The 13,685-nt window shown below is 41.9% G+C and overlaps 1 protein-coding gene across 1 annotated transcript in view; it reads left to right on the top strand.

The window, feature by feature from the left end:
- LOC104282439 (neuron-specific protein family member 1) overlaps window positions 1–12,381 on the top strand; it is a 21,817-nt gene extending 9,436 nt beyond the window's left edge. Inside the window, exons 3-4 of the mRNA XM_009880532.1 lie at window positions 5,566–5,676; window positions 10,995–12,381. Coding sequence (XP_009878834.1) covers window positions 5,566–5,676; window positions 10,995–11,195 — 312 coding nt within the window. The 3' untranslated portion in view covers window positions 11,196–12,381. The remainder of the gene's footprint in view (window positions 1–5,565; window positions 5,677–10,994) is intronic.
- Window positions 12,382–13,685: the final 1,304 nt, after the last annotated feature.

Here is a 13,685-nt window from a genome sequence, read left to right as displayed (position 1 = left end):
ATGGTGGAGAGCTGATTCCAGTGTTCTGTAACGTGCTGGTGGAGGGCATTGTGCAGCTGGAGATGCACGATTTTAGTAGAGAGAGGTGAAATGGAGGTCACAGCCATTTGCAGGGAAGTCAACGTGATGTTTTACGAATTTTAGTCTGTGGGATGTAGCCAGACGCAATCTATTGTAATTACAGTCTGCCTGCCTAAAATTCTCTTGTAGTTTAAATTGGATAGCAATAATCTTAATTTCCTGTCCTAAATGGTTGCACAGAGTTGCTGTATTTCATCCCAGAGGGCTTGGCATTTCACTGGTGAGCAAAGCATAAATTGGCTGTAAATCATTACATATGAAAGGTACTTTATAAATGTATGTCTTCACTCTTTTGTTTGGTGCTAGCACCAAGTCCGTGCCTAGCACTTTACAGACAAAGCAGAAATGGAAGTTGTGTTCCCAGGAGGCTGCAATTGAAATAGATAATGCGTAGATGTAGAGCAGAGATGAGATGTGACCAAGTGCCAGCGATTGAGCAGTGAAAATTACTGCATGTCTTGTTAGTTCCACTTTAGTTCCACTTCTCGTGATAACAGGAATGCTCCTAGGTGGGTTTGTAAGCTGAAAGGTGCGTGATGGAAGGAAAAGCATGAAGGGAAGGTGGTGCAGAGCAGCACAGTAAGAGTAGGTTAATGAAAGAATTTCAGGGAAGAGGAGGAGGCATGATGAGACAGGTGGAGGTGAAGGCAGCGGGAAAACAGATGGCACTCAGGCTTTAGTGGGACAGTGGGATACAGGCAAAATGGAAAGAGATAAAGCTAAGAGGAGCAAAAGGGGCAGACTTGTGCATGCCTTGAAACGTGGCTTGTCATTTGTTCAGAAAGGGACAGGAGCCAGGAAAGGATGCAAAGAGAAGCAGGCACAGTTGGTACAGTTGATGAATTTTGCTGCAATATTCTGGCTTGATTAAAAAGGGAGCTCAGTAAACATTAGCGAAGTGAGGAAGGAGGAGACTGCAGTAGCCAGGCTGAGAAAATACTGCTTTCAGTGTTTTGCAGCTGTAGGAAAGTAGGGTGGACTGATTGGGAAGATCTAGCAGATCTTGATGGTAAGGCCTTATCACGAGCTGTTTGCATGTTAGTGTAGTTGTCAGATCTGGTGAGTTTCATTTGTTTGGCTAAATGCTTACAGAGACTTAAGACAGGTTTATTTTTGCTGTGGGTACACTTAGTTCATTCATTAGTCATCTCTCATTTCGATTACTGTAATGGCTTCTGACTAGACATTGTCCTTCTTCTGCTCTTCACTTGCAATCTATTCAAAAATCTGACACATACATAATGTCTTGTCATCTTTTCTGTTCACTTAGTTTTGCTGCCAGATCCCCTTAAAACCAACTTTAAAGAACACTCTCAAGATGAAAACAAAACCACTCTTTGAGTTTCTTGTTAAAAGAAACTGTTGTTTGTGATATCTTGTAGTTATTTCATAAAAAGTATTTTAAAAGTCCATCACTTGTGTGGTGTGACAGGCACCTTGGAGTTCTGCAGGATGTACATGGCAGTGAATGATCATAGTAATTCAAAAGACTTCTGCCCCCACTGTGTGGGGTCCTGCACTCGGCTAGCTGGCTGCCACAAGGAGAAGAAATTCAAGATTTTCTTCTGGAAGAGAGGGAGTGGTGCTTGTGCATGCATTGCATCTTCTCCTACCCCGAAGAGAGGGAGAGGGCAAGTTGCTGCTAGTTTCTTGGTAGGAAGAAGAGAATAACTTTCGTTCAGTTTATAGTGAGCATGCAAAGTTGCTCTGGAAGAAAGCAATGAAATGGCAGCTTAGGTAGTGCTCGTGGTCTAAAGAGCAGCTTGTCGCCTTCCCTCTTCCTGTGCTTTTATTTCTGAAAGGCATCTGGGAGGAGAGGGCTCAGAAGGTGAGGCAGAGAGGTAGCGTCGCACTGTGTTACTGGCAGGGGAGAGAAGCTGACTGTCTCAGGTTCAGAAGGGATCTGACAATTGTGGACCTATTGGTGGTGGGTTATTGTGACAGTGAAGGAAAATGGCTATTGGAAAGAAGAGAAGGATTTTCAGCTTACAAGGGAGAAGTGGAATGGATAAAGAGGTGATTGGGATCACCTTGGAATCTAGTGATTGGTTTCTTTCCATCTGTGGTGTTTGCATGTGCAACTGTCCTTTACTGAAATAGAAGTTACTCATATCCTGAAGGATGGTAAGAGAAGGGGGCATCTCTCCTAATAGGAAGGAGACAAGAGCTTACTTGATTAGGGATTTGCAAATGGAATGTGATTGCAAATTATTGGAGATAATGAGAGTAAAAATTACAAATTAATACCAAAATTAATAGCATTAGGAAACACAGTAAGTGAGAGAGAAAGATTTCATGAGAGTTATGAACCATGAGCCCTGAGCGCCCTTCCCAACATCTTACTGTGTGGCAATGGAAGAACCATGCTGGACGTGACTTGTATGAGCAGTGAGAGCTCACAGCTCTACGTAGGTCGGTGAAGCAAGTAAATGCTCCATGTCTCAGCAGATCAGCCCTGAGCCTGTGGCTCTGCGACTTGCCAGGCTCCAGCAATCCACACAACTCTGGGATTTTGATCTCTTTCAAAAAACATAATTACTTTCCAAAACAGTTTCAGAGCCTTGGAGAGAGGGATTCTGCAGCGATTGTGGAAATAGAAATATTTTTCTGTTGTCTAGTATTTGGTCTCAACTACGAAATAGCTCGTTAGCTTTACTGTATGTTCCTGAGGCCTCATCTGTATGTCAGAATGGTTATGACTGGGAAATAATGTTATAATCTACTATTCCTTGCTTAGCAGTGAACGACCCAAAACCTGCAACTTGGGCTGTGCCGTGTGTATTGTACAGCTGCTGGGCTGGGAGAGGAGTGCTCCCTCCTTTCTGGTTCCTCACCTTCCCATGCTGCCCAGCAGCAGCTGGAGCTCAGGGGTGGAAGAAGGCCTTGGCCCCATGGCCCGACAGGCAGACAGGGCTGCAGACCTGCCTTGGGGCCCAGGCGTGGTTAGGGCCCCTTGTCCTGGTGGGGCAGGTGGACCCTGGGCATCTGCATACGGGTGCGACGTGACGCAGGCAGTGTGTGGGACTTAGAGATACCAGCAAGGGGTTAGGGAGGTGGGACAAGGAGCGCCAGGGAGTAACCGCAAGCCTGGGGGAGAAAGGTCAGTTTTTCTAGAGCCTGAAGTGCAAGGAGAATTTTTGGGGGAGAATAGAGAAAGAGGCTCATTACAGTTGTGGGGAGTGGAAAACACTGGAAGATGGGCTGCAAGGTTTGGGCCAAGCCAGGGTGTGAAGGCCCTTGTACGTGCGTGTGGGTGGGAGGGGTGAGGAAACACAGGAAGGGACCCCAAACAACTGTAGGAGAAAAAAGGGAGAGGCCTGATTAAAAACACATGAGAAGGGCTGAGCTAGGGCATGGCTTGGCCAGGAATGGAGGGGAGGGGGGGTTATGTTGTTTGTTATTAAACTGGGCCACAGAGAATGACCAGAAAGGGAAACGTGGTTTATCTCTTGGCTTCATGCAGGATATACTGAGACATGGGACACGTGAACAGAAAATACGAGGTTGGCAAGACAGAGTGATCTATCCATGTTAACCTTTGTGTATGCAAACGAGTAATGAACTTGGGGAAAGACTAATTGGATTTGAAAATTGATGTCAGTGTGAGGTTTTAGAGGGTGATTATGATTTTTTTTTTTCCTTTTTTTGTAATCCAGTGACTGAGAAACTGAAGATGTTGCTATTAACCAGAAAGGTCCTCTGCTGCATGTCTCATTTCGATTGGCATTGTTACATTAATATCTATGTTTCTTCTGCTAAATTACTTTCTGATCCGCAGTTGTCACTGCCTTTCCTCCAGCCCTCCTTTTCTTGCTTATTTTCTCTCTATTACAAATCCTTACACAATCCTCAGCTTCGGCAGCACATGATACTCCCCAACCCTGTTTCAGCCAGGAAATTTAGTATTTGCTGTTGTCTGCCCATGGTGAAGTTTGCTTCCCCAGCATGAGAAGTCCCTGAAAGTTCATCTCAGTCCTTCAGTGTACTAGTCTCACTGCCACACGCAGTTTAGTTTGCAGTGTTGCAAATCCTATTAGTTCTAGGGTTTATCATAAAGGGAGTGTGTGGTGGGTTTTTTTTTACCAAGAGGCAAAGCTACATTTATTTTTTTTTGGTTGCTTTCTCAAATACCACATTATTCTGGTTTGCATAATTGACCCTGATGTGCCTAAGTTCTCTTTTCAGGAAGCGAATGTAGCTGGCTTACTATTTTTCCTTTAAAATTTAGATTATATTATACTTTGTTTTAATTAATTAATCACATAATCTTGTTTGTTTCTGCTTATTACTGTTTCTTATGCCGTAGCACATGCTGGCTTCTTTCTAACTTGCCAAAAAAAAAAGCTCAACCACGCTTACTCTGTAATCTCTGTGAGCTACTCGTTTGTTTATCAGTAGAAGCTTTAGAATAATAAAAAAAGCACACCTGGGACACTCTCCCAGGTAACGAATGTGTGCTCAGCCTACACCTTCCACAAAAATGGGTCTGAATTAGGGAGCTTTGCAGTGTTACTGCGAGACCAAAATCTTGTGCTTTCTGTTGTCAGTGTAATTCTAGAGGTAGTTCTGTCTCCCATCTCACCTAAAAGGCTGCCGGTCTCCAGCTGCTCAGAGTTTATTCCTGGGAAAGGTTAGCTTGATACTGACACTGAATTCAGATTCAATGTAAGCCGTGTCTTGGATTTTCCTCCAGCCCAAATTCAGGATCAGAGAGGTGCTTCAGGACATGGTGAAAAGCCAGTGCTCTGTAATGCAGTCTGTAATGGCTTCTCTACGAGCACAGTGGAAAGAGGTGGAACAGAACTCCTGGAGGCTAGCCCGATGTTGAACATGGTGTATTCCCTTATGGATCTGGCAGTGAGCTATTCCTGTACAGTCTCTGTGTGATGAAGTAGTAGTGTTTCGACCTATAAATTACGGAGCAGTGAGCAACGAAGCATGCAGACTACTGGTGTAACTCTCCGTAGCAGGTGCAACAAGCTCTCATCCTAACAAGAGAGGGCAGACATCACTTTCTCCTTGCCCTGCTAGAGTCACCTTTGTATTGCCTGGGTGACACCTGTGCTGACTTACTGTCACCCGACTCCATTCTTCGACAGGCACAGGGGAAACAAACATGCTTCTCAGCGACGTAAACTAGACTTACACTTACATCATCCAAATACTGAAAAAGCAGCAGACCCAGGTTACCTCGCTGTGGCCTTCTGGCCTCACATGTGCACTGAACAGAAATGCAGCCAAAAAAGCCAGGGGCAACGGGCCACTGACCAGATCATCTGCTTTCTTCTCTGAGAAGGGGGAGGTAGAAGCACTTGTGTGCTGCTTTCCTGTTCCCCCTCAATAATTAAGTAGTTGGTTTTATCCTTTGCTTGATTTTTACTGTAGAGTGCATTCACAGCTGGCTTCTGCCGTCTGTAGTAACAAACAGCAATATAATAAGCGGTGCACTACTAACATGAGCATGTGTTTTATTTTTCTTTGCAGGTAACTGTGCTGGTCCTTTTTGCCCTTGCGTTCTTAACGTGTGTTGTGTTTCTGGTAGTCTACAAGGTTTACAAGTATGATCATACCTGTCCAGAAGGATTTGTTTTCAAGGTAAATCGCATACCCATTCTAGAAAAATAGGAGAGTATGTAATATTGTGTGGTGTTTTCTGCATAACCTTGATTAAGTCACGCTGTATTGCATAGAAATTTGTGTTTGCTTTCATAGGTTAGCTTGCTTCCTGCTATGTTTCTTTCTGCTTAATTTATAATCGAGGTTGTAGTATTGCACAATTTTCATAATGTTGTTATTTTGCTGATGCTTTAAACATTGAAAATATAGCAGAAGTCCCAACACCAGTGTCCTTCAAACTTCATATGCCATTATCTGGACAAAGCCCTCATCTATTGGGTCATGTGGTTTAATGTTGCATGTTCCTCCAAATTCATGTGTCTTAGGAAAGAGAATGATAAAACCTGGAGAGAGGAAAAAAAAAAAAAAAGACTGGAATATGTGTCAAAGAAGAGTGATGTTCTCATTAAGAGTTACCTTAGGGTTATTTTTGTAGAAAGAACTTCTTGTTCTAGAACAGTGACCTCTGAGCCCTACTGCCACAGGCCAAAAGTGATGCCAAAAAAGGGAAAACACATTTACTGGAAAAAATACTGGTTTTAACTGAAAGGGAAGCTGGGACTCGCTTCCTTCGTGCGAGATGATAGTGCTGGCTCCTCAGCTGTGACCTGGGCTGAAAGTCAGAAAGGTAACATTGATTTCTCAGTTGTAAATTTAGCAGGGTTGAACTTGGCGGTAATTAGATGAGAAAAGAAGCAGTGATGATAGCATTCCTCCCTCTGATTTTTTTTTAAGACTATTTAGTAATGTAATGAATCAAATGGGTACCTGGTATGATCTTTAAAAGGATTTAAGAAGGAACGGCTGCCTCAGCACTCCTTGATGATCCTGTTCAGGACTTTAGATTCTGACACTTCAGGCATGTGAATATCTTACAAGAATCTAGTCCACAGTGACAATCGGTGATGCCCAGCTGGATTAATGTGGCTCCGACCATTCAGTTTTAGGTTACTGCTTTCCCTCGGTTCACAGGGGGAAAGATACCGTGGTTAGAATATTCGGCTGTAACACAGGAGATCCAGCTTTTGGTTCTGCTGTTATTTTTTTGTGTTGTCTCAGGCAAGCACTGGAACCCCTCTGTGCTCGTGTCTCGTGGGCCTTTTTTTCCCTAAGCTTTCTCTTGGCTTTGAGCAATCTGGAGTAAGGACTGTACGTTCCTACCGAGCCTGTCTTGATGGGTTGCTGACTTGACAGGAATGGCCAGTTACATGCTCCTGTCATAAGTCTAGTAACAGTCTGCTGCTTCTGCTTCCTTTCATACCCTGTTGGCCCTTCCTTTGACTTGCAGCCTTCTGGCTTGTCTTCTCTTCCTAGTGTCGCAAACATTTAAGGGGAGAAGAGTTCCTTAGCTATATTGCAGTTGCACTGTGAACAGTCTGGTTGGGTTTGTCTCCTTAGGGCCCTGTGTTTGAAACTGAAGTTAGTTTGGCAGAACATCTGTAGCTCGTGCTTTGTTTTTAAGGTACAGCACATACACAAGGCTGTGTTACTCTTACTCTCCCAGCGTGGGGTTTTGTGGAGGCTGTTTCCTAATTGCTTGATGGCATAATGCCAGGAGACACAGCATCTTTGGTCACGTAACTCTCAGGAGTTTTACAGGATAAATGTGTTAACAAATGACACAGCGCCTGAAACTACCAGTGTTGACATGAATTTGTATTTCCTGCCTTTGCATCTTTTTTGGGGAGAGTCCATAGTATGTCATGGCATAGTTTGGCACAGATGTCCTAAGAGAGATGAAGTCGTCTGTCGTCTTGCGACCAGTGTCTCTCTGGACTGGCTTTGTGCTTTGGGTGGACTCGGCAACATTCTCTGGCCCGGATGTCCCCAGGCCTTGGATGCTGATGTGGTTTCCTGGTTAAGGGGAAAGGTGTCTCCTGCCTTAGGAAGCCTGGTACCATGGGAACCTCTGCATAAAGGCTGAGCTACTGCAGCTGTGAGTCATTTACTTTGCTCTGCTCTGATGCTCTCACACATGGAGAGGTTCCAAAGGCTTCAGTGTTTGCAGCCTTTCTTCTGTCCTACACATCCAGGGCTTGAAGGTGTGCTTAGAAAAGGGGCTTATTTTCTTTTGTATCACAATCTTCAACTGCTAGAGCCTCGATTTTGTGCTTGCTGAAGCTTTCTGACACAGCCCTAATACTGCTGTTGTGTAGATCACTCCTCTGAAGCACTTTACTGGCTGTTGGTGAGACTCACCAGAGTTTTCCTTAAAGACCTGAGTGCACTTACATCCTGGAGGAATTTCTTCAGGGCTTCAGTATGCTCCATCCTGCATCTCTTATCCTTTAGCTTTCCTTGCCAAGGCACCTGCGTTCTGTCAGACTCATGGACAGTACAGCAAAGTCATTTAAATGCACTAAAGACAACATCATCAGCTATTCAGTTTGGAATTCCTGACCCAGCAAAGTGAATATGACAGAAGATACTATTTATAAGTAGATACCACTGGGGTCTTTATGTCAAAGGAACAAAAGGAGTCTTCTTAATACAGCGAGATATAGGCTGGCAACCATGATTTTCTCTGGCATCAAAGGTCTTAGCCCATAACTAATTCCTGAAATAGAAGGGGTGTGAAAGAAGCAAGAGACTGGCAACTCACTCTGGGGCATCCCAGTTTCTCCTCATGGCCTTCCTTTTACTTCTCTCACCTGGGAACCACCAAAACAAACAAGAAGGATGGAGAGAAATGTTCTGCGTAAGCTGAAGGTCTCAGGCAAGCAGCAGGATGGGAATCGGCACCAGTGTCCATCGCTCAGTCACTCCCGAGTGCTGCGTGGCTTGCCTTGATTAGGAGCTGAGCAAAGGGGGCTGTCCGTGGGCAGTGCACAAGGAACAATGAGTGAAAGCGGAGGTGTTTCTTGTCTTTTCTGGAAGCATGAAATCCCAGGAGCAAAAATACAGTCAAGATGGAAACTGCTGTGTGCTTCTTTAGGCTTTTCTGTCAGATGTTGTGCATGTTTGTGACTACAAAAAATAACATTACTGAGTCATTTTGCCCATTACAAAGCAAATTGCTTCTAAAAGCAACAAAAGATTCTGTGGCATTTTGTTAGACTGGCAGTAATCTTGGCTTGTCTTCAGCACTAATAATTATATTTGCTTGAATTTCCATGGCAGATTTCATTAGATCAATGGATTGTGTTCCTTCCCCCATTTTAAATGTTTAGAATTGTGACTACATCCCATGACTGGGTGAAATAATCACTACAAAGATGTCTGTGTTTACGTACTTCCTAGTCATTTTATCACATCGGAAGTAGTATCAGTTATCCCAGACAACGCATGGATAATACTTCCAGAAGATGGCATGGTTGATGTAGGTGAACACACATATCAAATAGCTCTATTCCAGAGTTGTCCTGGATTATTTTTTTTAAATCCAGGTCTTGCTCTTGCAGCTGGTGCGTATGATGATTACGACCATGGGGAAACCTCCATTGACTTAAACAGTGCTGAAAAGGCACAAGCGTCTGCTTAGCCGGGGTGAAATCCTGTCTTGCTTTATAGTGCTACTTCAAACAGAGCTGTGAGGGCAGATTTGCCCTGGCTGCCAAGTTGACAAAAGATAACAAATAAAGGGTAACTTTGAGCACTATTGCGAGTCTGACACACATCCAGGCTTCTGCCGCACGAGCAGGTTAGAACCGATGAGGTGTGAACTCTGTGGGAGGGCTGTTAGTCTTTTGACCAGCGAGGCTTCTTTCAGCAAATTTGCCAGGAGATTGTATTCATGGGCAGCAGGCAGGTTCATAAGACTACCTGTAGGCCTGTTGTCTTGCCTTTTTTCTTGTGTACCTTTCAATGCTTTTTTTCCACTCTTAGCATTTCTAGGATGCAAAATTATATTAAGCCAGGATTGTCTGCTGGATTTCCCCCCCAGTCATTTAGTGCTTAGCGATTTAGACCATTTGAAACTGTTACTACTGGTGCTTATTTATGCCACTTCTCTCTCTTCTTTTTTTTTTTTTTTTTTTTTTTCCCCCTGAGAAGAGTCAACCCACAGGTAAATGTGGACACATTTGAGATAGCATCTGGTCCTAAAATCCATGACACCTTTGCATGTGTTTTTTGTGCTCAGAAATTTCCAGTGTTAAGTTTTGTTTGCTAAGTTCTATGAGAACAGTGGCAGGTCAAAGTTGCTGTGCTACAGTGTTACAAACTTTAGTCTTCGGGTGCTGGAAGCAGGAAGACTGAACAGCCTATTTATTTTTGAAACAGTCAGAGTAGAAATGATTAAACTTACTTTTTCTCAGGCTGCAGCTACTTGTAGCTTGTATTTTAGAGGGTCAATTCAGTTGCCCAGATGAGTGCCCCAACACTCTGAGGTACCAGGCAAGACTGGCGGCAGATAGGGCAGAGGACCTGCGGGGAGACCTGTGACGTTGTGGAGCAAAACCTGAGGGGGTCACAGGATAGTTCTAAGTCATTTTTTCTTTCAGCACAACTAGGTCCTTTGTAAGCTTTTACTGCATCATCACTGGAACCGTTGCTACATGATACCTGCTGGCTAATGCATTGCACGTGCACGTTCACTTTGTTTTTTCAGATGACAGCAAAGTTTGGATCCTACTTAGTGTTTAAATCCCTGAATCGGGTATTTCACTTTCAAAAGCTCTGGGCATCCAGCAGTTTCTGTGTAGTGCCTTTACGCTTCTGGGAAATTAAATAATGTAGTCCCACAGCTAAAGATGGCTTTTTAAAAGCCTGCTGTTGGCTACATCTTTCTGACAATCGAGAGTGAAGCATTTTGTGTGTGTGTACACACTTGCACATAAGCTTGGCCACCCACACTGTTTTCCCTCTGTGTCTTATTTACTGGGCTATAAAACTGTTCGTACCTTGGCACCAGTATATCTGCATTGATTTCTGTCCCTTAGAGTGAAACCACCATATTAAAGTGCCTGGAGCTAATCTAAGGGTAGGATGTGGACATCTGTAATTGTAGCCCAAACAGCTGGAACTAGGTAGGGAGGAAAAGAAACAGCAAAACATGGCTGGAACTAGAGATTGAGTACTTCTCAAAAAATAATTTTAGGCAAGCATGTTTCTCGTATGTTAATTATTCTGGCATAGAAACGCAGATAGATTTTCCTGGCAAATGCAGCAGTAGTTTAAAGATTGCAGGGAAGAACATTTTGAACACAGTAGGACAACGCTGTAGTTAATTGCTGTATGTTGCATCTTGACTCACAGAAAGTGAATGTTGGCTCTGACTAAAAGGAAAAGAAAAAAACCCCAAACCTAACCTACTTCTGGTGTGTATCTGTAATCTAAGTGATGGATTTTCTTTTCAGAATAATCAGTGCATTCCAGCTGGCTTGGAAAACTACTACTCTGAACAAGACTCCAGTGCTCGAGGGAAATTTTACACAGTCATAAACCACTACAATCTGGCCAAACAAACCATCACGCGCTCAGTGTCCCCGTGGATGACAGTACTGTCAGAAGAGAAGCTATCTGAACAGGAGACTGAAGCTGCTGAGAAATCAGCTTAGTATGATAAGCTAATTATTAACACTATGTCATTTGAAGGTAACTAAGGGACTTTAAGGAACTTTTCATTAAATATAATTATGGATAATTTAGAGGTTACTCATGTTTATGGTGCAATTGCTTCTGTTTGCTGATACTGCTTTGCAAAAAGAAAACAAAAACTTGCTGCAGAACATTCATGGGCATAAAACAAGGTGCATATCAGCATTGCTTTAGAGCTCTGACACCATTTTCAATGTTAAAAAAAAATCCAATATTAGATATGTTCTTGCAGTTTATTGGATACTGACAGATTTCTTCACTGGCTTTTCAGGGCTTGGACCTTAGATACATCATGTGTTCTGTTATCTGAAATGATATTTTATTTATTAATTTTTTTTATTCTTTGTCATTTTGCAAACTGAAACACCCCAGCCATAACTAGAGTGATCTCTTGTTCAGCTGAAAGCTGTATTTAATATTTAGTTTTGGCTCAAGCAAGAACGATAGTCAGCATTGATGTCAAGGGTATAACGTAATGACTTGTATGGAGAAAGAAACTTGTCGAGTAGCATTTTTCTTATATTTTCTTTACTGTTGTTTATTTGTAAGTGATAATGAAGTTCTCTGCAACAGGGCATGCTCAATGTTTTATTATTGCTGTCAACAGGATTTAACTGCATTTCCACTGTGGCTTTAGCATCTGGGTAAGGATGTGCACTGAAACACAAACTAGCTAGACATTATGGAAAAAACACTGGTTTTAGTGATGGATGTTGAGGATAGTGTAAAAAATATACAGTTCAGGATGTTCTAATGAGAAATGACATCTTTTGGTCATACTTAAGAGGCAGAAAGCCTGTTCACAGTAGATGTAGTCCACTATGTAATTTGTTGGATACAACCGAGGGAGTAACATGTCTAAATTTTCTCTTTTATTACATTAACATTTTCCCTTGTCATTAATTAGAGCTTTTGGTTTATGTATGGTTTGCAGTTTGATACTTTTTAAAACACAGAGCATCACAAGTGAAACAATAGCACATTAGGTAACACGGCTGGCTGTTTTAAAGCTACATGTGCAACTGAGTGAAGAGTAGAACTGCTTATGTATGGCTTGGGAGGGGAAAAGATGTAGAAGAACATAGTATTGTGGATGCACGTTAAAGTTCCATTGTAATTACAAACATATTTATTCTTTGTGTGAAACCATGTTTTCATTTTTATTATAAATCTTAAATATATATTACAAAAAAGACATCTTATTAATTTAACAGTTAGACAAAGTGTGTGAAGCATCTGGGCAAGCAAGTCACCTTTTTTCTTCACATCACTTGAAGGGGACAAGGTATAGTGGATATGTCAAAAGTTTCTTTTTTTTTTTTTTTAGTAAAAATTATACAAAAATGAAAGGAAAACATGAAGATCTACAGTAGAACAAACATGGTCAGCCCTACCTTTATTTTCTTCTCCAGTAGAATTGCTTTATCAATAATACAGTAAAAACAACCATTATTACTTAATTCTCTAGATTTGATCCAAGATGTGCAATGCACAGTAATACTGTAAAAGGCTTTTTAGTAAGTCATTAAGGTATGTGGAATGCATAAAAAGCAATAAATTGTGTGCCAAATTTTTCTTTGTATTGAAAAATTTCAACCTTATGTTAAGATATTCAAAACACACCATGTTTGTGTTTTCCAATAGGTGTATGCTTTATTGAATGTAATTAATTCACAGGTAACTTTTGACATTTTCACTCTGTGCAGAGTAAAGAATAAGGACGCTGCTGCTTGTTGCTTGTAATGTATAGAAATACACATTTCAGAAAAGAGATAGCAAACCACACATTTTCATATCAACATATTTACAAAGGACATTCAGATTTTACTTGTTGGAAAGATCTGTTCCCGAAGACTGTCCTACATAAAGTGATTCATGATACATCTCCCCTTAAATTTAGGACAATAAAAACTCTAATGCACAAGTAAATACTGATGAGAAACAATTTTTTCTCTCTCTCTTGCCAATAAACATTAAAAAACACTAAGCTTTATGATCTAGGAGAAACAGATTGATTTATGCTTCTTGAAGTCAAAACCATTTTTTCCTCTGAGGTAACAGGAGGGAGTTCATTGATTCTTATCTACCTTTTTTTTTTTCCCTCCCAATTGTAGTACTTTGAATATTTTGGCTTTGATATTGTCTATCCTTCAGCTTTGTTCTGACATCTCAGAACATGTGTTTCATTGCACAATCTGTTTGTGTTGTATTCTCTCTTTTCACCTAGAAGTAAAGCTTTTTAGTTCACTTGTTGTTGTTACTATTAAATCAGCGTGATCTCTGACTCGAGTAGTTTCAAAGGATGAGAAGCAGAGGTCATGGATGTGCAAAGCGATCACTGTGTACTGCAGCGGTATGAGGACATAAAAGCCTGAGACAGCGCCGATGCTGTCGCACGGTAACAGTTTCCTCTTGATCTGGTGTGCACGCTGGGAGCTGGGCTTTAAACA

The sequence above is a fragment of the Charadrius vociferus genome, unplaced genomic scaffold, assembly GCF_000708025.1.
Source record: "Charadrius vociferus isolate BGI_N301 unplaced genomic scaffold, ASM70802v2 scaffold603, whole genome shotgun sequence".
Classification (NCBI taxonomy): domain Eukaryota; kingdom Metazoa; phylum Chordata; class Aves; order Charadriiformes; family Charadriidae; genus Charadrius; species Charadrius vociferus.
Note: the sequence above shows the minus strand (reverse complement) of the source record. Positions and strands in the feature narration are given on the sequence as shown.